The sequence below is a fragment of the Eimeria maxima genome, genomic scaffold (assembly GCF_000499605.1).
Source record: "Eimeria maxima Weybridge genomic scaffold, Emw_scaff280, whole genome shotgun sequence".
NCBI classification, from domain to species: Eukaryota; Apicomplexa; class Conoidasida; order Eucoccidiorida; family Eimeriidae; genus Eimeria; species Eimeria maxima.
This window is the reverse complement of record NW_013563765.1, coordinates 6,630-32,379: the sequence shown is the minus strand read 5'-3', so window position 1 is coordinate 32,379 and position 25,750 is coordinate 6,630. Positions and strand designations below refer to the sequence as shown.

At 48.4% G+C, this 25,750-nt stretch overlaps 4 protein-coding genes across 4 annotated transcripts in view; 2 read left to right on the top strand and 2 right to left on the bottom strand.

Annotated features, from left to right (window-relative positions):
• Positions 1 to 566: 566 nt before the first annotated feature.
• On the top strand, positions 567 to 8,161 carry EMWEY_00026070 (RNA helicase, putative; the record flags this gene model as incomplete). The annotated part of the gene is made up of 17 exons (XM_013478074.1): positions 567 to 1,580; positions 1,980 to 2,144; positions 2,389 to 2,445; positions 2,857 to 3,036; positions 3,257 to 3,352; positions 3,615 to 3,795; positions 3,915 to 4,031; positions 4,198 to 4,373; positions 4,683 to 4,820; positions 5,013 to 5,183; positions 5,381 to 5,452; positions 5,867 to 6,004; positions 6,298 to 6,363; positions 6,816 to 6,986; positions 7,102 to 7,498; positions 7,802 to 8,040; positions 8,153 to 8,161. 17 exons carry the CDS (start codon positions 567 to 569, stop codon positions 8,159 to 8,161), a joined length of 3,387 nt encoding a protein of 1,128 aa, XP_013333528.1.
• Positions 8,162 to 9,331: 1,170 nt separating this feature from the next.
• EMWEY_00026060 (hypothetical protein, conserved) lies at positions 9,332 to 12,544 on the bottom strand (the record flags this gene model as incomplete). The annotated part of the gene is made up of 1 exon (XM_013478073.1): positions 9,332 to 12,544. The coding sequence occupies one exon, from the start codon at positions 12,542 to 12,544 to the stop codon at positions 9,332 to 9,334; it is 3,213 nt and encodes a 1,070-aa protein (XP_013333527.1).
• Positions 12,545 to 15,352: 2,808 nt separating this feature from the next.
• EMWEY_00026050 (hypothetical protein) lies at positions 15,353 to 17,533 on the bottom strand (the record flags this gene model as incomplete). The annotated part of the gene is made up of 2 exons (XM_013478072.1): positions 15,353 to 15,414; positions 16,504 to 17,533. 2 exons carry the CDS (start codon positions 17,531 to 17,533, stop codon positions 15,353 to 15,355), a joined length of 1,092 nt encoding a protein of 363 aa, XP_013333526.1.
• A 992-nt stretch (positions 17,534 to 18,525) lies between these two features.
• EMWEY_00026040 (chromosome segregation protein, putative) overlaps positions 18,526 to 25,750 on the top strand; it is a gene marked incomplete at both ends in the record, with an annotated part of 7,755 nt that continues 530 nt past the window's right edge. Inside the window, 7 exons of the mRNA XM_013478071.1 lie at positions 18,526 to 19,900; positions 20,247 to 20,900; positions 21,437 to 21,507; positions 21,826 to 22,365; positions 22,564 to 23,586; positions 23,732 to 24,274; positions 24,850 to 25,041. Of these exons, the coding sequence (XP_013333525.1) occupies positions 18,526 to 19,900; positions 20,247 to 20,900; positions 21,437 to 21,507; positions 21,826 to 22,365; positions 22,564 to 23,586; positions 23,732 to 24,274; positions 24,850 to 25,041 (4,398 nt within the window). The remainder of the gene's footprint in view (positions 19,901 to 20,246; positions 20,901 to 21,436; positions 21,508 to 21,825; positions 22,366 to 22,563; positions 23,587 to 23,731; positions 24,275 to 24,849; positions 25,042 to 25,750) is intronic.

Genomic DNA, 25,750 nt, shown 5'->3' with positions numbered 1-25,750 from the left:
TATGCAGCGTGCAGCACCTCTCTAAGCAGCAATAACTAGATTTACTTATATTTTATTTATTTTTATTTGAATTAATTATTTATAATTAATAAAAGATGAAAATAAATATTAACAAAAGTCCTCTTAAGTGCTGCCCCATGGATGTACGGGGCCCCACGCATGCAGCCGAGGGGTCCTAGTGGGGGCCCCCTGGGTAAACCCTAAACTAGGGTTTAGGGTTTAGGGTTTAGGGTTTATGCTTTTCCTTTGGCTTTTATTGTATTGTCGGCAATTCGTACAAAGGGAAGAATGCCGACGGGGCTTGCTGCAGTGTAGGGTCTCACCTGCAGCAGCAGCAGCAGCAGCAACAGTGGCAAAGCCCAGCTTAAACCGATACACAGCAGCAGCAGACAGCAACCTTCTGCTTCTTTAGGGACACAGGGGGAGGGACGGCTTGCAAAGGGCTCGATATTGCCTTGCTGCTGCAGCTTCCGCGACAGCAAACACCGTCGATAACAGCAGCAGCAGCAGGAGCAACAACACCAGCAGCAGCAACAGCGGCAGCTGCAGCTGCTGCAGCAGGGGAGATGGAGCACCAGGAAGCTGAATCTCTCGAGGCACTTTTCTCGGTGTTCAACAGTGCCCCTTCTGCTTCTGGAAAGGCTTCTAGCCCAGCAGCAGCAGCAGCAGCATCATCAGCGAAAGCCGACCCTGATGCTGCTGCAGCAGAAGATGCTGCCGACAAGAGCAACAGCAGCAAACGGTCAAGGGCCCCCTCCCCGCAGCAGCAAACTAAGAAGAAGCGCCGGGGTGCGCAATCAGAGCGTCAGGCCAAGAGGGAGCCTGCTGCAGGAGCTGCATCAGCAGCAGCAGCAGAAGAAGATGAAGATGCATTAACATTGGCAACAATAGCACCAACAGCAACAGCAACAGCAGCAGCAGCAGCAGCAGGAAGGAGTAAAGGGTTCGATGAGGGTTTCATGACTGATGGTCTTATTAGTCGTGTTTTATTAGCAGATAAGAATTGTCTTCATGAGGTTATTTATCCAGAGGGGACGCCTACACGATTTAAGGACTTCCCTCTACAGACTACTATTCCTTCTGCTGCTGCAGCAGCAGCAGCTGATGGTGCTGCTGCTGCTGCTGCTAATGGTGGTGATGGTGCAAAGGACGGAACGTCATCAGATGCTGTAAAGACAGAACCAGGATCTGATGCTGCAACTACAGACTCCAATGGGGCAGCAGCAGGAGCAGATGCAGCAGCAGGAGCAGATGCAGCAGCAGGAGGTACATCTTCCGACCCATCAAAAGAATTGTCATCATCGTCCTCATCCGAATCTGCATCAGGAACTTCATCAGAAGCAACAGGAGAAGCAGCAGAAGCAGAAAAAGCAGCAGAAGGAGAATATCCTAAGGTTGCTGCACGTCAATGGAAATTTGTATTAGACCAATTCCAACAAAGGAGTGTACTCTGTCTAGAGGCCGGCGAAAATGTCTTAGTCGCTGCGCACACCTCAGCAGGAAAAACTGTTGTTGCTGAATATGCTATAGCTATGGCATTAAGGGATAAACAAAGAGTTGTATATACAAGTCCTATTAAAGTAAATTCTTATTTATTTATTTATTTATTTATTTATTATCCTTTTTATTTTTCTTTTAATTAATCTTCTTGTTCTTCTTATTCTCTTTCCTCTGGTTACCCTTTTTCCTGTTTTTATTAATATGTTATTGCTGTGAATAAACAAAGAGTTGTATATACAACATGTCTTATTGAAGTAAATATATATTTTCTTCTTTTTCTTCTTTTTCTTTTTCTATGTATTCTTTTTATTCTCCTTTTTATTATCCTTTTAATCATTATTTAATCCTCCCTTTTGCCATCATTAATAGTCGTATATTATAGCAACTGCATATATGCACACTTATTACTTCATTATGTGTTGCTGCTGCTGCTGTTGCTGCTGCTGTTGTTGTTGCTGCTGCTGCTGCTGCTGCTGCAGGCATTATCAAATCAGAAGTATAGGGATTTATGTGATATATTTGGATCAGAGAATGTTGGCTTATTAACAGGAGATGTGTCTGTACAGCCCGATGCATCTATTGTTGTTATGACCACAGAAATCCTTAGAAGTATGCTATATAGAGGATCTGTTCTTATTAGAGAGGTCAGTAACAACTCCTGCTGCTGCTAATGCTGCTGCAGTTGCTGCTAATATTGCTGCTAACGCTGTTGCTGATGCTGCTGCTGTTACTGCTCTATCTGCTGCTGCATCTGCTGCTGAATCGCCTGCTGCGACTACCGCTGCATCTACTTCTGCACAAACTGCTGCAACATCTACTGCTGTGCTGCATCTCCTGCTGCTGCATCCCATGCTGCTGTTGTTGCTTCTGCTGTTGCTGTTGCTACAGGTTCGTTGGGTGGTATATGACGAGATTCATTACATGCGTGATCGTGAGCGTGGTGTAGTATGGGAAGAAAGTATAATATTATTACCAATAGGATGCAGATTAGTATTTTTATCCGCAACAATACCTAATGCGCAGCAATTTGCTTCCTGGGTTGCTGCACTAAAGAGGCAACCATGTCATGTATTATATACAGAAAAAAGACCAACACCCCTACAACATTATATGTATCCACAAGGAGGAGATGGTGTATATTTAGTAATGGATGAGAATAAAGTATTTAGAGAAGATAGTTTCTTAAGAGCTGTTGCTACATTACAACAAGTTGTTGAACAGCAGCAGCAGCAACCACTGCAGCAGCAGCAGCAAATACGTAGACAAAGACAAAAAAATAGAAATAGTATTACTAAAATATTACTTATGTGCGAAATGAGACATTATACACCCGTTATTGTTTTTTGTTTCTCTAAGAAAGAGTGCGAGGCTAATGCCCAAGCTCTTATAGGTAGACCAGATAATAACGGCAGCAGCAGCAGCAGCAGCAGCAACCAAGGGGTCACACTCACTAGCGAAGAAGAAAGAAAACTTATCGCAGAAATATTCAATAATGCCGTCAGTACACTCGATGAGGAAGACAGACAACTGCCACAGGTAACGTAAACCCTAAACACTAAACCCTAAACCCTAGCTTCGACGGTCCAATGCTGCGTCAGCTAGTACTAGTGGGGAGACAGCGGAGTCTTTGAAAACCTCTCTGAGGGTTAAGAGAGGCGGGGATTAGGCATCTTTAGAGGCGTGCAACGGTGTAGGGTTTAGGGTTTAGGGTCTAGGGTCTAGGGTCTAGGGTCTAGGGTTTAGGGTTTGTATGCAGATTAAGTCGATTTTGCCTCTGCTGCTGAGGGGCATAGGGATCCATCACGGAGGTCTCTTGCCTTTTGTCAGGGAATTAATAGAGATCCTCTTCCAGGTACCTCACCCTCCTGCTGCTGCTGCTGTTGCTGTTGCTGCTGCTGTTGCTGCTGCTGGCCTTTCCACTGCAGCCATTTGTGTGTAGCACACTTGCATGCATGCACACACACATACACGCACAGACATACAAACATGTATGCATGCACACATGCATGAATGCACAGAAGCACACCCTTGCATGCATTAAATGCATGCATGCATACATGCATGCATGTATATATGTATTTATGTGTCTGTTTATTTTTTGTTTATTATTATAGGAGTCATTAATTCGTGTATTATTTAGTACAGAGACATTTAGTATGGGTGTGAATATGCCGGCAAAGACGGTCGTATTTACGGCGATAAGAAAATGGGATGGAGAAACTTATCGTCTAATTAATGGTGGAGAATATATTCAAATGGCGGGTAGAGCAGGGAGGAGAGGGCTTGATGATAGAGGTATAACAAATAGGCTGCTGCTGCTGCTGCTGCTGCTGCTGCTGCTGCTGTTGCTGCTGCTGCTGTTGCTGCTGCTGCTGTTGCTGCTGCTGTTGCTGCTGTTGCTGCTGTTGCTGCAGATGGGGGTGCTGCTGATGATCGTTGGCCTGCTGCTGCTGGTTTGGCTGTTGATGAGGCTGTTGACGATGCTGCTGACGTCTGTGCTGGGGATGATAGTGGTGGTGGTTCTTGTTGTGGTGCTGCTGTGCTGCTGCTGTTTCTGTTGCTGCGTCTGCTGCTGCGTCTGCTGCTGTTTCTGGTGCTGTTGCTGCATCTTCTGCTGCTGTTGTTGTTGTTATATTACATCATTTTTTTTCTTCTTCTCCTTTTTCTTTTTCTTTTGCATATATATATTGTATATAGGTATAGCAATAATAATGTTTGATGAACAAGTAGACCCTGAGGAAGCAAAGACATTATTTATGGGGGGTGCTGCTCCTCTTGTCTCGACCTTCCATCTTGGATTTAATATGCTTCTTAATTTATTCAGAATTGAAGATGCTGATCCAGCTTATATGATCTCTAGAAGCTTCGCTAATGTATGATACTAATAAACCCTAAACCCTAAACCCTCATTAACCCTAAACCCTAAACCCTCATAAACCCTAAACCCTAAACCCTAAATTTGAAATATGCCTTGCCTGTATAGCTTTCGGTGATAAATATGGCGAAAACAGTCTTTGCTTGTGTGTTCCGGAGGATCGTTCAGCTGCTGCTGCTGCTGCATTTGCTGCTGCTGCTGTTGGTTCTGCTGTGGTTCCCGTTTCTTATGCGTTATATAGTCTTGTAATTGCTGCGCCTAATTGTTGTTTCCTTTGTTGCTGCTTCTGTTCCTGCTGTTGCCGCAGTTCCAGCAGCACGGCCGTTCTTTGAAGCTGCAGCACGAGCTGCAGGAGCTGCAGCAGCAGCTGCAGATGGCACAAGATATCCGATCTTTAGTTACCTTACCCGAAGGGGAGAAGGAACCAGACTTTGATGTTGAAGAGGTACGACCTCTAAACCCTAAACGCTAAACCCTAAACCCTAATTTAGTGTGTAGTCTGTTTATTTGTAAGACAGTCGTGCACTCGCTGTGTTTCGCGTTTTTAGTATCCCCAGATGGCGTTTCTCCCCTGCCGAGGGTTTAGTGTTTAGGGTTTAGGGTTTAGGGTTTGTGTTTTTATAATGTGATATCTCAGGCAATAAGCAGCTTTTATGGTACAAAACACGAACTGCTGCAGCAAGGACGTTTGCTGCGGTCTATCGCTATGCAGCCGCAGCACTTAGCTCGTTTCTTACAACCAGGGAGATTATTATGTCTTGAAGAAGATGATGGAACAGAATGGGGATGGGCTACTTGTGTTAAAAAGGTACATAAACCCTAAACCCTAAACCCTAAACACTCGAGGAGGAGGGTGCAGCGGATCGTGGCAGACGCAGTGGTTTTCTTCTCTGCACTGATTTCCTTCCTTTTGCCGTTTTCTTCCTTATTTCCCTCTTAGGGTTCAGTTAGGGTTTAGTCTAGGGTTTAGGGTTTAGGGTTTAGGGTTTAGGGTTTTGTGTGCAGTTGGAGAAGCGTAAGGTACCATCAACGAATGCTCATGAGGGTCCTATTGAGCAGCTATTAGTTCATTGTCTTGTTAGTTGTCTTCCTTCCTCAATAAATAAATTAATAAATAAAGAAAAAGATAATAAATTAAATAATAATAAAGAAAAAGATAATAAAGATAATTCCTCCTATAAACCCTCCAAGCCAAGACCCGCACCACCAGTAGGAGAAGAAGGCAAAGATTACGTCCTAGAGGTGTGCTCCTGCTGCTGTTGTTGTTGCTGCTGCTGTTGCTATTGCTGCTGCTGCTGCTGGTAACAACGAAAGACTTGCTGCTGCTGTTGCTGCTTGTGCTTCTGATATTCCGTTTCTGCCGCTGCTTCTTCTCCCAATCCTAGACCTATTCCCCCTCCACCTCCTCCTCCTCCTCCTCCAACACTATTGCTGTTGCTGCTGTTGTTGCTGCTGCTGTTGCTGCTGTTGCTGCTGTTGCTGCTGCTGCAGGTAGTGCCATTTAGTGTATCCTGTGTATCCCGTGTAAGTAAATGTAAGATGTCCTTGCCTGCTGGTGGAGATGTTGAATCTTCGGATGCAAGAAGAAGTATTCTCTTCCAATTACAAATGATTCAACAAAAATTCAAAGTATACTCCTGCTGCTGCTGCTGCTGCTGCACCTGCTGCTGCTACTGCTGCTGTTTCTGATGATGATGATGATGATGATGCTTCTGTTGGTACTGCTGGTGTTGGTGTTGGTGTTGGTGTTGGTGTTGGTGTTGGTGTTGCTGCTGTTGTTGTTGTATATGGTGATGCTGCTGATGAGGATGCTGCTGAATATGCTGCTGATGCTGATTGTGATGATGAATGTGCTGCTGCTGCACCTTTTATATTTGCTGCTGCTGCTGCTGCTGTTGTTGTTGTTGTTGCTGCTGCTGCAGGACTGTGGCGGGTTGCCATTGCTGGACCCTGTCGTAGACATGAAGGTTGATCATCCGCAGCTGGCGGTATGCTAAACCCTAAACCCTAAACCCTAAACCCTAAACCCTAACGATGGGTCTGTCTGTGTGTATGAGTGCCCCTTTATGGGCATTTTTATGATGAGGGTTTATATCTAGATGCTGCATGCGCATTGCTAGGGTTTAGGGTTTATGAATAATATGGTTTCTTCTTGCGTAAAGATTTAGGGTTTAGGGTTCAGGGTTTGTCACTGTTGTGTCTTTTCTCATTGCTTCCATGCGTGCATGCATACATACATGCATGCAACAAACATGCATGCATACATGCATGCATGCATGCATATATAAATATATAAATATATAAATATATAAATATATAAATATATAAATATATAAATATATAAATAAATATATGTATATATGTATATATGTATATATGTATATATGTATATATGTATATATGTATATATGTATATATGTATATATGTATATATATGCAGGAATTAGTTCGTCGTATGGGTGAATCTGAATGCGCATTAAGAGCAAATCCTTTTAATGGTCATCCTCTTTGTTCTTATTATTATTCTGCACAACATAAACGCATGCAAATAAAAACAAGAATTAGGCAAATACAAACTGAATTAGAGACACAAAAAAAAACTGCTATTAAGGTAAGAAAAAAAAAAGGAAGGATATTATATCCCTTTGTCTCTAATAAATAAATAAATAAATAAATAAATTAACTATATATATGTGTGTATATGTTGTGTGTGTCTGTCTCTATAGGATTCCCTCCGTTGCATGCGTCGTGTATTATACCGATTAGGTTTCTTAGAGAGCGGAGAAAAAGGAGACACAAATAATAAAGGAGACACAAAAGGAGAAATGAATAGTACAGGAGACACAAGAGGCGACGCTAAATTACTATTAGGAGGAGGAGGAATAGGAGGAGGAGGAGGAGGAGGAGGAGGAGGAGGAGGAGGAGGAGGGGGAGATATAGTAACATTAAAAGGACGAATTGCATGCGAAGTATCAACAGCTGATGAATTATTAACCTCTGAATTATTATTTAATAATTCATTAAAAGATTTAAATGCAGAAGAATTATGTGCTGTACTTAGTTGTCTTGTTTGTCATGAAAATCATCAAGAACCTGAACCTACTAATCCTAGACTACTTGCAGGTAATTTATTTATTTATTTATTTATTATTTTATTTATTTATTGTTTTATTTATTTATTTATTTTATTTCCGTTTTTTTGGTCCTAGTTTCATGTATTTATCCTTTATGGGGCTGGATATCTATAATATGAGTACGCATGCATGCATGCATACATATATGTATAATGGGTCTTTTTGTGAATGCATGCATGCATATGATGTATATATACATACAAGCATGCATCTGCATGAATTATTGTGGCTTTTTATGCATTTGCATGCATGCATGCATGCATGTATGTATGTATATTTCTTATGTATACAGGAGTACAAAAGGTGCGGGAGGTAGCTCGGTCAATAGCTCGTGTCTTTGTAGAGTGTGGTTACGTATGGGGGACCCAATCAGACTACCAGCAGCAGCAGCAGCAGCAGCAGCAGCAGATGCAGATGCAGCATCAGCATGATGATGAGGGTATGCAGAAGCAAGAAGAAAAAGAGGTTGAGGCAGTAGAGGCATACGTGAATAATTATAAGCATGCACTTGTTACATTAACATATGGATGGGTAAGAGGAGAATCTTTTTCTTCCTTATTATTAAATAATAATTTATATGAAGGAAATATAATAAGATGCATGCGTAGATTAGATGAATTATTAAGACAAATTGCATGCGCAGCTAAGATAATAGGTAACCAACAATTAGAGATTAAATGTATACAAGCAGTTAAATTATTAAGAAGAGGTATTATATTTTCTTCTTCTCTTTATCTATAATTTATTTATTTATTTATTTATTTATTTTATTTATTTATTTATTTATTCTATTATATTATATGTTATATAATATAATATACTACTCTTACTTATTTATTTATTTATTTATTTATTCTCTTCTTCTTATTTGTTCGTTTTCCTCTTATTACTTATGTTCTAGTGACAGGATGCAGCTAGCTAGCTAGCTAGCTAGCTGTTAGGTAGGTAGGTAGCTAGCTGGTGCTACAGGGAAGGAGTAGCAGCTAGCTGCTGCTGTTTTCTGTATATACGTAACCAGCTAGCTAGCCAATAATAGCTAGCTAATTATATATATACATATATAGACACATGACTATGTAACAGATACTCATAGCTAGCTAGCTAGCTAGCTACAGCTATTCATAGCTAGCTACGGCTACTCCTATTGCTAGCTACAGCTATTTATAGCTAGCTACAGTTAGTCATATATAGCTGTAGTTAATAATAACTAGCTATAGCTAGCTATAGCTAGCTGTAGCTAGCTAGCTATAGCTAGCTATAGCTAGCTGTAGCTAGCTGCAGAGGGCAGCCATTAGACCCCGTGCGGGGGAATGACTAGTTGTTGAGGATATTAAAGCATATATACTGTTGTTGCTGCTGCTGCTGCAGCTGCAGCTGCTGCTGTTGCTGCTGCTGCTGCTGTTGCCGCTGCTGTTGGGCATATATATATAGTAAAAAGGAGACACATGTGTCTCCTTGGGGATCGATTTGCTGCATCGATCCCCACAAACGCTGTAAAGAACTTTAAACCCTCTTCCTATTCCCTAACAACATTATCATCTTGCTGCTGCTGCTGCTGCTGCTGCTGCTGCTGTTGCAGCAGCAGCAGCTGCTGCTACAGCAGAAGCAGGCGTGTGCTGCAGCAGAGCTAACACAGCATACATGTGCTGCAGCAGCTGCTGCTGCTGTGAGAGCAGCAGCAGCAGCAGCAGCAAGAGGCGTATAGCACATTGCAGACTACGCAGAAGAAAACCGCCAAATGTGCTGCTGCACTTCTGCTGCTGCTATATTGCTGTTATTGTTGTTATTGCTGCTGCTGCTGCTGCTGTTGTTGCTGCTGCTGCTATCTAAGTCGTCTCTTATGCTGCTTAGCTAACATATCCATAAGCATTGCTTCTTCTTGCTGACAGCAATGCTGCGCTCTTAACAGCCACGCCTCCACATCAATTGTACCGATAGTCCCTTTGCTGCTGCTGCTGCTGCTGCTGTTGCTGTTGCTGTTGCTGTTGCTGCTGCTGGTGTTACCCTGCTGCTGCTGCTGCTGCTGCTGCTGCTGCTGCTGCAGTGCTCTATCTGCTGCCTGTAAGAATTTAGACCTCATACGGAGACAACTAACGAGGGCCTTTTGTCTAATCTTAAGTCTTGTCTTAAGACAGCGAAGAACAGAGGGAGCAATATAGACTGTCTCCTTGCTGCTGCTGCTGCTGCTGCTGCTGCTGTTGGTTTTGCTATTTACACCACGACGATAACCCCTGCTGCTGCTGTTGCTGCTGCTACTGTCTCTAGGTGGGTAAGGGAGGAGGGCATTGGCTAACTGTGGGGATGTTTCTCTCTTTATCGATCTTCTGCTGCTGCGGCAGCTGCTGCTGCCACCACTGCTGCTGCTGCTGCTGCTGCTGCAGCTGCTGCACCCACGCAGTCTCCTGTGCCACCGTCGAGCTCCCGCTACACCCCAACCAAGGGCACGAGAGAGCCACAGCTCATCTGTACAGACACACGGCTGCTTGTTGCAGCAGCAGAGGCTACTTTCTTCGCTGCTGCTGCTGCTGCTGCTGCTGCTGCAGTGATCCGTCCTGCTGCCCGGGCTACGACGACGAGACTTAGGAGATCCTCCTGCTGCTTTTGCTGCATCCGATTTCACTTCTGCTGCTGCTGCTGCTGTTGTTGCTGCAGCTGCTGTTGTTTCTGTTGCTGCTGCTTCTGTTGCTGCTGCTGCTGCACGACTTTGTTCTTCATTTATGTCACAGTTACACGCTGCTGCTGCACCTTGCTGCAGCGCCTCGAGAGTCAAGGGGTAAGCTTCCTCGTTGCAGCAACAGGCCTTGACTTTGCTGCTGCTGCTGCAGCTGCTGCAACAGCAGCTGCTGCTGGCAGCACTGCCACAGAAACAACCACATGGATAACCGCCGCCGCTTACACCGTCAAGGAAACCATATCCACAAGCAGCTCTTTGTAGCTGCTGCTGCTGCTGCTGTTGCTGCTGCTGCTGCTCCAGCAAAGCAAGACGCTGCTGCAGCAGCCAGTCTTGCTGCTGCTGCAGTATTATTTTTTCCTGTTGCTCTAAGATAATTCGCCGTTGCTGTCTTAGCATGTCCTTATACTGCAGCAGAACTAGCTGCTGCTGCCCTGCTGCATCTGCTGCAGCAGAACGGGAGCAGCAGGGGCAAGAGCTTGGCTCTTGAGGTGTATAAGCAGCTGCTTCTGCTGCAGCAACAGCAGCAGCTGCAGCAGCAGCAGCTGCTGCTTGTCCTGCTGCTAAGCAGCATGGCTGAGAGGGCCAATTCATTAGAGCAAAGGGTTGCTGATCCGAGGGATCCTTTAAGCAGCAATTGCTGCATGCAACAGCCTGCTGCTGCTGCTGCTGCTGCAGCTGCGTCGTTGGAGTGCATAGATAGTCGTCAGGCTGAAACAGCTGCTGCTGCTGCTGCTGCTGCAGCAAGCAGCACTGCCCAAGGTCAGGACTTAGCGATCCCCGTATGCCGCAAGGTTCCTCTTGATTCAGCAATACCCTTTGCTGCTGCTGCTGCTGCTCACATGCTGCTGCATGCGTATGACTGCAGCAAGAGTCTGCCGCACGCAAGGGGACAGGGAGAGAAGCAGCTCGTTGGTGCAGCATCAGCTGCTGCTGCTGCGGCTGTTGCGGCAGCAGCAGAGGAGATCCAGGTGCTGCTTGCTCCATGTGTTGCTGCTGCTGTTGCTGTTGCTGCTGCGGCAAGAGTGTGCTGCTGCTCTGCAGCAGCCCTGCTGCCTGCATCCTATGGTCTATCCATGGCTGGCAGCGGCGCTGCTGCAACACGCGTCCCCACAAGAAGGTTGCTTGCTGCTGCTGCTGTTGCTGTTGCTGTTGCTGCTGCTGCGGTGGCTTCTGCTGCTGCGGTGTTGCTGGAGCTTGCGTGCTTTGCTGTTGATCCTGGAGTTGCAGTTGCTGCACTTGCTGCTGCTGCTGCTGCGGTTGCTGCTGCTGTGGTTGCTGCTGTTGCTGCAGCTGCTGCCTCTGCTGCGGTTCGGGTCTTCGAAGCCATGCAGGTCTGCGGGTTTGCTGCGCTGCAGCACGAGGCTTGCAGCAGGGAGGCTCTGCTTCTGCCAGCTGCTGCTGCTGTTGCTGCTGCTGCTGCAGCCGCTGCCGTGGTGACATCCTTGGATCCCCACAGCTAGCCAATGGCTTGCTGCTCTGCTGCGTCACAATTTCATGGATTTGTTGCTGCGGCTGCTGTTGCTGCTGTTGCTGCTGTTGGTTCTGCTGCAACTCTTGGCGCTGCTGCAGGATCTCGATTTGCTGCTGCAGCAGCTGCTGCTGCTGCAGCAGAGGCTCGACAGCAGAAAGGGAAACAAGACTGCCTGCAGAAGCTAGAGGTGGGCAGCTCCCGCTGCTGCTGCTGCTGCCTATGGTAGCTAGACTGCTGCAGCTTGCATGCGTGGTAAGGCTGCTGCTGCTAAGAGGCCATGCGGGTTTGTCTGCTGCAGTTGCTGCTGCTGCTGCTGGTGCAGGAGGTAGAAGCTGGGGTGCCTGCAGCAAATGTCCTGTAGAGGAGGAGGGCCTTGTGAGTACTTTTCCCGCCGCTGCAGTAGCAGCAACAGCAGCAGCAGCAGCAGCTGCTGCTGCTGTTGCTGCATCCTCTCTTGCTTCTGCATCTTTATGAATATACAGCTTCTTCTCTTCTACTGCATGCAGCGACTCATAAGGAGGAGGAGGCAGCACCCGCAGGCTTGTCTTGCTCTCTCTCACCTGCTGCTGCTGCTGCTGTTGCTGCTGCTGCTGCTGCTTATGCGGTGTAAGAGGCAGCAGCAAGGGACTAAGAGACAGCAACGATCTCTCTGGTTGCGTTGACGTCTCTGAGTTAGCATATGCTGTTGCTGCAGGGGAAGGAGGTACTAATGCATGCAGAGAGGGGGAAGATTTTGCTGCTGCTGCTGCTGCTGTTGCTGCTGCTGCAGCAGCAGACGCTGCTGCTGATGATGCTGTTGCTGCAGCAGCACGAGGGGTTTTTGTTGCAGGCAAGGCAATAGCCATGCCTTCTGCATTTGTAAGAGGGGCTAACACCGTCAGATAATCCATCTTAACTGCTGCTGCTGCTGTTGCTGCTGCTGCTGCTGTTGTTGCTGCTGCTGCCTCTGCTGCTGCTGCTGTTGCTGCAGCAGAGGCCCCTGTGAGACCGAAAGGAGGGGTAAGGCTCCGTGCCTCTTTTATGAGAAACCCTTCTCTGCGGGATACTGGGCTTCTAATAGAGCAGCAGCTGCTGCTGTTGCTGCTGCTGCTGCTGCTGTTGTGTGTATGTGTCAGTAGGGAGGCCGGAGCTGCTGCCTCTTTGGAGAGCAGCCCTTGACTTCTTCTTCATTCGCTGCAGTTGCTGCTGCTGATGCAAATTCTGCTGCTGCTGCTGCTGTTGCTGCTGTTGCTGCTGCTGGAGCCACTGGATCAACGCTGCGACTGCTAGAGCAGCATCCAGAGGCGACAGCAGCAGCAGCAACAACAGCAGCAGCAGCAGCAGCAGCAGCGGGAGCTGGTGAAGGTGTGTGTACTGTACAATTTGACAAGATGTGTATTAGCCGATTAGCTGTTGCTACTACTGCTACTACACTGCTGCAGCAGCAGCCGCTGCTGCTGCTGCTGCTGCCGCTGCTGCTGCTGCTCCTGCTGTCCGGAGCAGCACGAGGCGAGGGGGACTATTCGCTGTCAGTCTTTTACTATTTAGTTAATAAAAGAAAAACAAAAAACAATAAGAGACAAAGAAAGAAAAAGACAGAAACAGCAGCAGCAAGACCTGTTCATCGCTCAGCATACAGCAGCAAGAGCAGCAACAGCAAGAGCAGCAGCAGTAGCAGCAGACACACTAGGGTTGTGCTGCTGCTGCACTAGTTACTAGGGGGGCCCCTCTTAATTAATTATTTAATTAAATTATATAATATAAAAACATGTAATAAATATTCCTCTTTTATTTCAATAAGGGGGGCCCCTGGGGGCCCCCTCTTTGCTGCTCTTAGTCTTGTTGCAGTACTAAGACACTGCTTAGTCTTAAGGCCGGCAGTGGTTCTGCTGCGGCTGCTGCTGCAGTGTACGTACACCTATATATTGAGGGGTGTTTCTGCCTTTCTTATGACTAAATAAATAAATAAATAAATAAATAAATTATTTTTATTAATTTTTATTAAAAAAAAGGGTTAAATCAGTGCGTTTTTAGCAGCAGCAGCAGCAACAACAGCAGCAGCAGCAGCAGCAACAGCAGCCAACTGGCAAGTAGATCCAGTTGAGGTGTATGTACACCTAAAGGGGGTTAACACATTATTACAATAAATAAATTTAATTAAATAATTTTTATTAATTAAATATAAACATAGAAATTATTCTCTTTATTCCTTTTCTTATATGAATTACCCTTTGTGGGGTTTTGCTGCTGCTGCTGCTAGTAACAGCAGCAGCAGCAGCAGCAAGCAGCAGCACGATTTCTCCTACTAACAGGCTGGCAGCCTATGGTTTAGGGTTTAGGGTTTAGGGTTTAGACACTCGCGGGTGTATCCTTTGATCCCCTGTGCCTAAGAGGCAAGACACTTCATCTGCTGCTGCTGTTGCTGCTGCTGCACTTGCTGCTGGTTGTTGTTGTTGCTGCTGCTGCTGCTGCAATTGCATAGTAGATAAACAAAAGGACAATAAGGACGTGTATCTGTATATAGTCTGCTGCTGTCTCCTCTTAATCAAGCAGCAACACAACTCCCTCTTGCTGCTGTATCCTTCGCTGCTGTCTCCTCTTGCTGCTGTCTCCTTTGCTCCTGTCTCCTTTTGCTGCTGTCTCCTCTCGCTGCTGCCTCCTTTGCTGCTGTCTCCTTCTGGCACAAAAGAAGCATTGTTGGCTAGCTAGCTAGCTAGCTAGCTAGCTGTCTAGATAGCTAGCCATGTGTCTAATTCAGCAGCAGCAGCGACAACAAGTGTAGTAATAACAGCAGCAGCAGCAACAACAGTTGTAATAATAACAGCAACAGCAGCAACAGCAGCAGTACTAACAGCAGCAGCAGCAACAACAGTTGTAATAATAACAGCAGCAGCAGCAACAGCAGCAGTACTAACAGCAGCAGCAGCAGCTGGCCAATGAAGAGTAAGGTAGGGGGCATAAACGAATGCGAATAAGAGTCATAGAGAAAAATGTTTACACGGGGCCCCCTGTAGGGGGCCCCTACAATGGGCCGCTGTAGGGGGCCCCCAAAGAGGGCACCTAAAGGGGGCCCCCATTAATGAAGACCTATTGCTGCTGTGGTGCGGCTGCTGCGCCTTAGCAGCAGCGAAGAGGCCCCCCTAGCGACAGCAGAACGAAGGAGACAATAAAAGGAGACAGGGGGAGAGGGGGGCCCCTCATGGGTACCATTACACTGGAGGCCCTCCCCTGGTAGAGGGGGACGAATATAAGGGGGGCCCCCTATGCCAATACTGCTGCTGCTGCTGCTGCCGCTAATGTTACTGCATATGCTGCTGCGGGGGTAGCCTACAACAGTACCAACAGACACTAGCTGTACTGATCGTGGCTGCTGCTGCTGCAGTTGGTGCAGCAGCAGCTGCTGCTGCTGCATTTGCTGCAGTTGCTGCTGCAGGGATCCTGTGTCTCCTCCTTGATGCCTAGCAGCAGCACGACAGTACCTTATGTCTCTTCGTACCCCTGGGGGCCCCCATCTAGCAGCAAGATAAAAGAGACACAGAGCAGCAACAAGAGACACAATAGAGGCCCCTATAATTACCCAACAGGCCCATAGATCACTAGAAGGAGACAGCCAACCCATGGGGGCCCCTGGGGGGCCCTCAGGGTCACCCGGGGCCCCCAAGGGAACAGGAGGGGCCCCCCCAGGTGGGGAGGGTACCGCCCTGCTGCCTCTGCTACAGCTAATCAGCATAAGAGAGATAACGAAGCAGCATAAGACACGGAGGCCCTGCAGCAGCAACTCCTGCAGCAGCAAACACAAAAAACCACAGCAGCAGCACAACATATATAAGGATAGGGGCCCCCAGGGGCCCCCTAATAGGTACTAAGGGGCCCTTCAATCCTGGCACAAACAAGCTGTACCCTAGGGGACCCCTAAAAGGGCAGAGTAAAGGGAAGCAGGGCCCCCCAAGGGTACAGGAGTGCAGGAGGGGGCCCCCATTACTTACAGGAATAGTAAGGGCCTCCTTGAATGATTTAGTACCCTTATAGCAGCAAAAGGCCTTGCAGAGAAAAATAGCAGCAGCAGCAGGAAGCAAACCCTTTGGCAGCATCTCCAAGCTGCTGCTGCAGCAAGTATACCCTCCTGCTGCTGCAGCAGCTCCTTGCTGCGGCAGCTGCTGCTGTGCGTTACGGGGGCCCCCCAATAGAGCGGGGCCCCATAGACCACCAAGGGCCCCAGCGAGGGCCCCCCACAGACAAAAAGAAGAAAAAGGGTACCTTGTATATAAAGAGAATAAAAGGAGACAAATAATAACAGCAGCAAGAGACAGCTGCCAGAAAGGGTACTTGGCCAGAGTACCCATAAGGAAAGACCTGCTGGGGGCCCCCCCGGGGGCCCCCGTTAAGGGCCCCCCGTCGGGAGGCCCCCATAATAAGGCAAAAGATGAAAGGGCACCGAACTCACCCCATGCTAGCAGCAGCAACAGGGGGGCCCCCAAGACAGAAAGGAGACAGTTAGGTAATACCTCAGTAAGGAAAGAAAGAACATATATACCATGCATGCGCGGGAGGCCCCATCCTGCTGCTGCTGCTGCTGTTGTTGCACTTGATGCACTTGCTGCTGTTGTTGCAGTAGGCACAGACAGGGGCCCCACAACTGTGTGCTGCCCGCCTACACTTCCAAACCCGTCTAGGAGGGGCCCCGCAGGGGGGCCCCCTGGGGCCCCCCCAGGAGCCCCCCCTGTTACACCTGCTCTATTGTGCCCTGTTGCGCTGCACTGCCGCAAAAAGGGTACAGATCCACAAGGAGACAGCAGCAGCAGTGCAGCTAGTACCCATCCGCCCCACAGCAGCAGCAAACTAGCAGCAGATATATAGGGGGCCCCATCACCTGTAGGTGGTGGGGGGCCCCCAGGGGGAGCCTCTGCAGGGGCCCCAGAGGGGCCCCCTGATTTCTTCTCATCCCCTTTTGGTACTTCGGGGGGCCCCTTAGCTGCGGCGGTGTCCGGGGGAAGCAACTCTTTTCCAGGTCTTGCTGCTGCTGCTGCTGCTTCTGCTGCTGCAGGTGATGCTACTGCTGCTGCAGGTGCTGCTGCTGCTGCAAGTTCTGCATCTACTGCTGCAGGTGCTACTGCTGCAGCAGCAGCTGGTGCTCCTGCTGGTGGGGTTGCTGCTGCAGGTGCTGCTGCTTGTGCAGGTGCTGCTGCTGCTGGTGGTGCAGGTGCATCTGCTGCTGCTGCTGTTGTACGTGCTGCTGCTGCTGCTGGTGCAGGTGCATCTGCTACTGCTGCTGTTGCACGTGCTGCTGCTGCTACAGGTGCTGCTGTTCCTCCTGCTGCTACCGGTGCTGCTGCTTCTACTGCTGCAGGTGCCGCTGCGGCTGCTGCAGGTGCGGCTGCTGCTGCAAGTGCTGCTGCTGCCGATACATGTTCTGTTTCGGCTGCAGGTACTCCTGTTGCTGCTGCGGTTGCAGGTGCTGCAGGTGCTGCTGCAGTTGCTGCTGCAGGTGCTGCAGCAGTTGCTGCTGCAGGTGCAGCAGCAACTGCAGCAGGGGACTGTTTGTCGGTTACTGCTGCATTATCTGCTGCTGCATCACTTCTATCAACATGAGAAGACCGCAAGGAACTAGGTTGTTGTTGTTGCTGCTGCTGTTTCTGCTGCTGCTGCTCTTGTTGCTGCTCCTGCTGTGGTAGCTGCTGCAGCAGCTGCTGGTCCTGCTGATGATCCTGCAGGGGCCCCGTCAAGCCTTGAGGCAATGGAGTATCGACTGGTGCTGCTGCAGGGGCCCCCGTTAGGTATGGAGGTGGCTGCTGCACTATCAGCAGCAATGCGCATGCATGCAGCAGCAGCAGCAGCTCATGGGCCAAGACAAGAGCAAGGCCCGGTATGTAGGCCGTATATACACCCCAAGACAGCCTCATACTGGATTGCTGCTATTGCTGCTGCTGTTGTTTCTGCTGCTGTTGTTGCTGCTGGTACTGCTGCTGCTGCTGCTGGTGCTGCAGTTGGTGGTCAAGCTGCTGCTGCTGCTGCTGCTGCTGCTGGCGGAAAAAGGCGGCCACAGCTGTATATTAGCGCCTATACCAGGGGAAATTGCAGCAGCAGCTGCCAGCTACGGGGAATAGTATGTGTGCGTGGTGTAGTTGCTGCTGCTGCAGCTGCAGCAGCTGCACCTGCAGCAGCAGCTGCTGCCGTTATACAGGGGGCCCCAGGAGTCGTCAAGAGTCATATATGAGGTAAAAGGAAGAAAAGGAGCAGCTAGCTGATGGGCCTTGGATCAGGAGGGCATGAATGTGCTGCTGCTGCTGCTGCTGCAACAGCAGCAGCAGCAGGCCTCAGATGTTTGGGGGCCCCCAGTACTTGGGGCCCCCAGCAAAGAACTTCTGCCCCTCGTTTGACGAATTGAGAATAAAATATAGGAAAGAAAAGAGGGACAAAGGATGGGCCCCTAATAGCAGCAGCAAAGGGCCCCCTTGTTGACTAACAGCCAGCTGCTGCAGCAGCAGCCGCAGCGGAGGGGGCCCCCTGGTAGTTAGTAACACACAGGGGGCCCCCCTGCCTCTCCCCCCATAGAGAAAAGGATGGGGCCCCCCTTCTTCTGCTTAAAGTACCTTTTTATCTTTTAAATGCATTTATTTATCTTATTTATGCTCCATGACTGCAGCAGACAAGAAGGGGGCCCCCCCACCCTGCAGCTAACCCCCAGCAGCAGCAGGTAAAGGGGGCACAGCAAACCAAAATTACAGCAGCAGCAGCAGCACGAGCAGCAGCAGCAGCACGAGCAGCAACATCTGCTGCATTTGGTCCCGTTCCTGTTGCTGTCTTGATGTTTTGGGTACTTGCTGGGCCCCCTTGCATCCTCCTTGGGGCCCCCTTATGAAGTACCGTTGCCGGGGGGCCCCTGTAGGGTATAATGCAACAGCCTGATCAGCAGAAGAAGAGGGGCCCCCGGGGGGCCCCCAGACCCCCCCCAGATGAATGGGGTACCCCTGGGTTCCTTATAAAGCGGCTCAAGTTAGAGACGAGGGAGGAGGCATCACAGGGGCCCCTTCAAGACCAGCAGGGGCCCCCTGACGGGGTTTCCGCTATTCCTGAGGGGGCCCACCGTAGGGGGCAAATTGGGGGCCCCCAGGGGGGCCCCCAAGGAGCTGAGACGATAGATTTAACAAGGAGCTCAGATAGCTCAGAGGGAGAAACAACTACAAAGAAGAAGACCCTGGGGGGCCCCAAAGAAGGGCCCCCTAAGGGAATAAGATCCTCTACAAAAGGGGCCCCACGGGGGGCCCCTTCGATGGCAACAGAGGAACCAACAGGGGCCCCAACAGGGGCCCACAGAAGCAAACCCAAGGGAAAGCAAAAAGCAAGAGGGGGGGCCCCTCTTGCTGCTGCAGGGAGGAAAAGGGATAACTATTTAGATTCATCTAGTACCTCAGAGGAAGAGACAGGGGCCCCCAGCTCTCTTACCAGTGTCCCCAGGGAGAAGGGGCCCCCAGGGGGCTCCTCAGATGTACCCTCATCAGGGGACCCTCAGCTGAAGGAGACGGCAGCAGCAGCATCGCAACTAAGGGTACCTGGACGCAAGGGCCCCCGAACCGTGGAGGCCCCCCTTCAGGGGGGCCCCCAAGGCTGTCAAGAGGTACCCATTTTGTGCTCCTCTTCTTCTGATAGTGAGGGGCCCCCCCTAAACCCTAAAAAGAGGACAGAAGGAAGACATGGGGCCCCTGGAAGAGGGGGGGGCCCCAGTAAAAGGGCATCAGCAGCAAGCCAGCAGCAGACTGCTGCTACCCCAACAGCAGCAGATGCAGCAGATGCAGCAGATGCAGCAGATGCAGCAGATGCAGCAGATGCAGCAGCAGGGACACGGAGAGCATCAAGCGAAGCAGCATCAGCATCAGCAGCAGCAGAATCACCCAAAGGAGCCAGAGCAGCAGCAGCAGCAGCACCAACACCACCAGCAGCAGCAGGAGCAGCAGAATGTGCTGCTGCTGCTGCTGCAGCAGCAGCAGATCAAGAGGAGGAGGGATCGGTGGAGGTGTTGGGGATCGGTGGGATCGGTGGGATCGTTGGGATCGATCCCAGGGATAAGGAGACGATCCCGGGATCGTTATGGAGCATAAGAGACAGAAAAAAAATATCTCCTAATAAAAGGAGACAATTATATAATAAAAGGAGACAATTAGATCCTTTTTATGGTACAGTAGGCAAGATAACAAGGGTATTATTAAGGGACTTTTGTAATCATGAGTATCTTGATTGGAGGCCCTCTCCTTATGCTAATCTTATCTTAGGTACGTACAACTACACCACAGGGGCCCCCTTCCCCCATATGGTACCCTCTTTGGGGGGCCCCCTCCCTCTTATGCTACCCTTTTTGGGGGAGGAAGGGAGCCATAGAGAGAGGCCCTATAGAGGGGCCCCTAGGGGCCCCTATTCGCTATTTATGCTGTGCGTGTCTGCATGCATTATTATTGTGTATATATTATTATTATTATTTGCATGCGTTGTTGTATTTATAATTATATTAATATATTCCTTTTTTTATTATTAATTTATTTATTTATTGCCCTTTTTTATCATTTATTTATTTATTTATTTATTTATTTATTTATTTTATTATTGTTGTCTTTCTTATAGGAGGAAATGGTCAAGGAAAATCAGCAATAGCCAAGGCAATATTTGTATGCTGTGGTGCTGAGAGGGGGGCCCCCCAAGAGGGTACACTAGGTGGGGCCCCCAAGGGGCCCCCAACCCCATCATTAATAAGGAGCGGGGAGACACCTCGTCTATATGAGTATATAAGGGACTATTGGAAGGAGGAGGGGCCCCCCAAGGCCGTTATATCCATTACCTTTTCTAATTTTTCTTCTATAGGGGGCCCCCCCGAGTATGGGGGTGGCCCCCCGGGGGCCCCTGATGGTGGGGGCCCCCCTGGGGCCTCCCAGGAACCTACAGGAGCCGGTTTTTCTGCTGATTCTTCTTCTACATCTTCTCCAGATGCTGCTGCTGCTGCTGCATCTGGTGCAGCAGCAGAAGCAGCAGCAGCAGGAGGATTAAGTCGTATAAAAGAGGAAGAAGATGGATTAGTAAGCCGTGTCTCCTCGTTAACAGGAGACGCATTTGTACCCATAGATAGGGCATATAATAATTTATTATATGGAGATTATATAACAATAACAAGAGAAATAGTTAAGAAACGTATACCCCGCAAGCAGCAGCAGCAGCAACAGCAGCAGCAGCAGCAGCAGCAGCAGCAAGGAGAAGAAGAAGAGGAAGAAGAAGAAGAATCAGGTTGGGGTACAGCAAGTAGTACTTGGTATATCCAAGGCCATAACAGTTACTATACCCCAGCGACCGCCAGCAGCATCAGCAGCAGCGGCAGCATGAGCAGCAGCATGAGCAGCAGCAGCAGCAGCAGCAGCAGCAATAAAAGGAGGGAAATAAAGATAAAAGAATTAAATATAATACTAAGACATTATAATATAAATATAAATAATCCTTGTATTTATTTATCACAAGAATTAGCAAAAAATTTCTTATTTAAGGCTAATAATCATCATTTATACCAATTTTATTTATTATCTACAGGTAGGGACTCCTGCTGCTGCTCCTGCTGCTCCTCCTGCTGCTGATGGTGCTGCTGCTGCTGCTGCTGCTGAGGGTGGTGGTGCTGCTGCTGCTGATGGTCGTGATGGGGGTGGTGTTGCTAGATATGCTGTAATCATCATTGTCTCTCTCTCTCTCTCTATGTGCTGCTGCTGTTGTTGCTGTTGCTGCTGCTGCTGTTGCTGCTGTTGCTGCTGTTGCTGCTGCTGCTGCTGCTGCAGGATTAGGTGCAGCACTAAGTAGTATAAGAGAAGCAGCAGCACGTCATGAGTCTGCTGCTCAGCAACTAAAAGTATATGAGGATCGTTTGTTACCAACAAAAGAAAAATATAAATTATTAAATAAACAATTATTATTATGTACACAGGTAACTAGCTAGCTAGCTAGCTAGATAGATAGATAGATAGATATATTATATAGCTAGCTAGCTAGCTAGCTAGCTAGCTAGCTATGTAGCTAGGTACAGATAGATACGTACAGATAGGTAGCTACAGATAGATACAGCTAGATAGATACAGATAGCTACAGGTAAATACTGTATTTGCTGCTGCTGCTGCTGTTGCTGCTGCTGCTGCTGCTGCTGCTGCTGCTGCTGCTGTGTTGTGTGCAGCTTGAGGAGTTGAAGGCGGAGGCTGCTTCATTGAAGGAAATAATTCCTTACCTGAAGGCAGCAGAGGCAGCAGCAGCAGCAGCAGCAGCAGCAGCAGAAGTAGAAAAGATAGAGGAGGAGGTGCAGCGGCAGCAAGGTGCTGCATCTCGTGCTGCAGCAGCAGCAGCAGCAGCAGAAAGGGAGAAGGAAATAAAGCATCGTCGTGTATATCTACATGAGAGACGTAACGACGTAAAGGAATTAAATAAGCAGCAGCAACAGCAGCAGCAGCAGCAAGCTGCTGCTGCTCGTCAGCTACGTAGTAAGAAAGGAGAAGCAAATAGATTAAGACAAGACATAGCAGCAAATAAAGAGATGATGGAGACACTTCGTGATGTTATCAATACTATGCAACAGGTATGCAGCAGCAGCAGCAGCAGCAGCAGCAGTAGCAGCAGTAGCAGCAGTAGCAGCAGTAGCAGCAGTAGCAACAGTAGCAGCAGTAGCAGCAGTAGCAACAGTAGCAGCAGTAGCAGCAGCAGCAAGGATTTATTTGTGTTTGTTTGTCTCTTTGTCTCCCTCCTTTTTATTTATTGTCTCCTTTTGTCCCCTTTTGTCTCCTTTTGTCTCCTTTTGTCTCCTTTTATCTCCTTTTATCTCCTTTTGTCTCCTTTTTATTTATTGTCTCCTTTTGTCTCCTTATTGTCTCCTTTTGTCTCCTTATTGTCTCCTTTTGTCTCCTTTGTGTTGTGCATGCAGACACTAAAAGGGCCAACAAATCCATCAGCAGGAGAAGCAGCAAAAATAGCAGAGAAGGAAGCAGCAGTTGCTGCAGCAACAGCAGCACTTGCTGCAGCAGAAGAAGCACTGCAGAAAGTGCAGCAAAAATCAGCAGCAGCACAACAAGCTGCTGCTGCAGCACGGGGTGTATGTACAGATGCAGAGCTGCGTCTGCAGTCAGCACAATATTATGCAAAGGAGACAAGCGCGCAGGTGCAGCAGCAGCAGAAGCTGCTGCAGCGGCTGCAGCAACAGCAGCAAGAGAGGCGTCAGCAGCTGCGTGAATCTTTAGCAAGGGAGAAGAAAGCACAGCAACAAGCAGCAGCAGCAGCAGAAGCAGCAGCAAAATCAGCAGCAGCAGCAGCAGCAGCAGCACGTGACGCATCAGGGAGACCTGGTCATCCCCAGCAGCAGCAGCAGCAGCAACAACAACAACAACAACAGGAGCTGCAGCAACTGCAGCAAGTAAGGGCCTCTATTTCTAAGCGTCTTGCGCTGTATATACACCCAAGGATGCAAGGAGGGGGCCCCCCTGACTATGAAGGAGTTCTTGCTGCAGTGCAGCGGCTGCAGCAGCAGCAGCAGCTGCAGCACATACCTGTTGGTCCCTTAGGGGAGTTATTATATATAGATAATAATGTTGCTGCTGCTGCTGGTATACCAGCAGCAGCAGCAGCAGCAATAATAGAGGAACATATACGTCCTTATATTAATACTTTCTTAGTTAGCTGCATAAGAGAGCAGCGGCTGCTGCTGCAGCTGCTGCAGCAGCACCGCTGCCCTCCTCGTGTTGCTGCTGTTAATTTTTGCTGCTCTCCTTATGCTCCCCGTCTTATGGATAATTTCTTAGGTATACCCCCAGGTGTATGTACTATCTATAAAATATTAAGGAAACAGGAGACACCTACAGCAGCAGCAGGAGCAGCAGGAGCAGCAGCAGCAGCAGCAGCAGCAGGAGAGAAGAAAGATACACAAACAGACACAAGCTGCTGTTTGCCTTTGGTAAGATAATCAGTAAATTATAATAATAACAACCCCACCTCTAGCAACCACCATTTGCTGCTGCTGCTTGTACTGCTGCTGCTGCTGCTGCTGCTGCATCTGCTGCTATATGTGCTGCTGCTGCTGCTGCTGCTGCTGTTCTTAGGTAGCAGTACATTTTTTAGTGGATGTTGCATCAATAGAGAGGGTGGCGATAACAGAGAACAGGCAGCAGCTGCGTATGCTGCTACAGGGTCCCTCCCTGCAGCAGCAGCAGCAGCAGCAGCAGCAGCAGAGGGGACCAGGATTAAGAGAAGGATACAGCTGGAGGGACGAAGTACATCTAAGGAGACAAGGAAGAGGAATAGAGGGACTACCATCAGGACAAGGAAGAGGGAGAGGAGGAATAAGGGGAATTGTACGGCAGCAGCAGCAGCAGCAGCAGCAGCAGCAGCAAGCAGCAGCAGCAGCAAGTGCAGCAGCAAGTGCAGCAGCAGCAGCAGCTGCTGCAGAGGTGCAGCAAAAGGAGACACATGAAGTAGCATATGCTGCACTAGAGAAAGAACTGCAGCAAGAAAAGGAGACCGAGGAGACACTGCTGCAGCAAAAACAGGAGACACTTGCTGCAGCAAGGAAACAATTAGAGGCTGCTGCTGCTGCTGCAGCAGCAGCAAGAGCTAAAGAAGCAGCAGCAACTGAAGAATTACGTGTATGGACTGTCTTACCCCTTTACCTCCTGCTGCTGCTGCTGCTGTTACGTCCTACTGCTGCTGCTGCTGCTGCTGCTATTTGCTGCTGCTGTTGGCTGCTGTATCTCCTCACTTATTGATTGTCTCTTTGCTGCTGTTGTCTCCTACTGTCTCCTTTTTTGTCTCCTTTTCCCATTTATTGTCTCCTGCTGCTGCTGCTGCTGCTGCTGCTGCTGCTGTTATGTATATACAGGGTTATGAGGAAGAGGAGACCCGTCATCTTGCTGTTGTCTCCTTAGCAAGAGACACAAAGGATGATGCATTATTAGCATTAAATAATATAAAAAATAATAATAATAATTATTTATTTAATCATGTAAACCCTAAACCCTAAACCCTAAAACCCTAAACCCTAAAACCCTAAAACCCTAAACCCTAAACCCTAAAACACTAAATAATACTCGTATAGGCTACTTTGTTCACACCGCTTGTTGTAGCAGAAGGGACAGCAGAATTAGGGTTTAGGGTTTAGGGTCTTTTAGGGCTTTTTAAGGGTTTAGGGTTTAGGGTTTAGGGTTTAGGGTTTGTGCTACAGGAGCAGCTGAAGGTATTGAGGGAGAAATTAACAGCAAAAGAAAGAGAGAGAGAAGGAGAAGAGAAACAGCAGCAGCTGCTGCAGCAGCAGCTAGAGGAGACACTTGCTGCTGCTGCTAAGCTGCAGCAAACAATAGAGGAGACACAGCAGCAAATTGATGATACTAAACAAAAACTTGCGGATGCTGCAGCAGTGAGTTGCTGCTGCTGTTGCTGCTGCCGCTGCTCTTGCTCCTGCTGCTGCTGTTGTTGCTGCTCTTGCTGCTGTTATTGCTGCTGCTAATGCTGGTGCTGCTGTTGCTCTTTTGCTGCTGCTGATGCTCTTGCTGTTGTTGCTGCTGCTGATGATGCTATTGGTGCTGCTGCTGCAGTTGCTGCTGCAGCAGCTGCTGCTCCTACAGTTTCTCCTCTATTGTCTCCTTTTTATTGTCTCCTTTTTGTCTCCTTTTTGTGTCTCCTTGTTAGTCTGTCGATGCTGCTGCTGCTGCTCTTCGTGCTGCTGAGGAAAGGATAGAGAAAGAAAAAGAAAAGGAGACAGCTGCTGCTGCTGCTGCTGCTTCTCGTCTGCTGCTGCTGCAGCAAAAGAAGCAGCAACTAGAGGCACTTCGTGCAGAGGCAGAGGTATATAATAATAAGGAGACAATTATTATTTTATTTATTTATCTCCTTTTTCTTCTTTTTTTTTGTCTCCTTTTTCTTCTTATTTAATTGTCTCCTTTTTCTTCTTTTTTTGTCTCCTTTTCCTTCTTTTTTTGTCTCCCCTTTCTTCCTTTTTGTCTCCTTTTTCTTCTTATTTATCTTTTTTCTTCTTATTTAATTGTCTCCTTTTTCTGTCTCCTTTTGTCCTGTCTCTTCCTGTCTCCTGTCTCCTTTCTTGCTTCTCCTTTATTTATTTATTTATT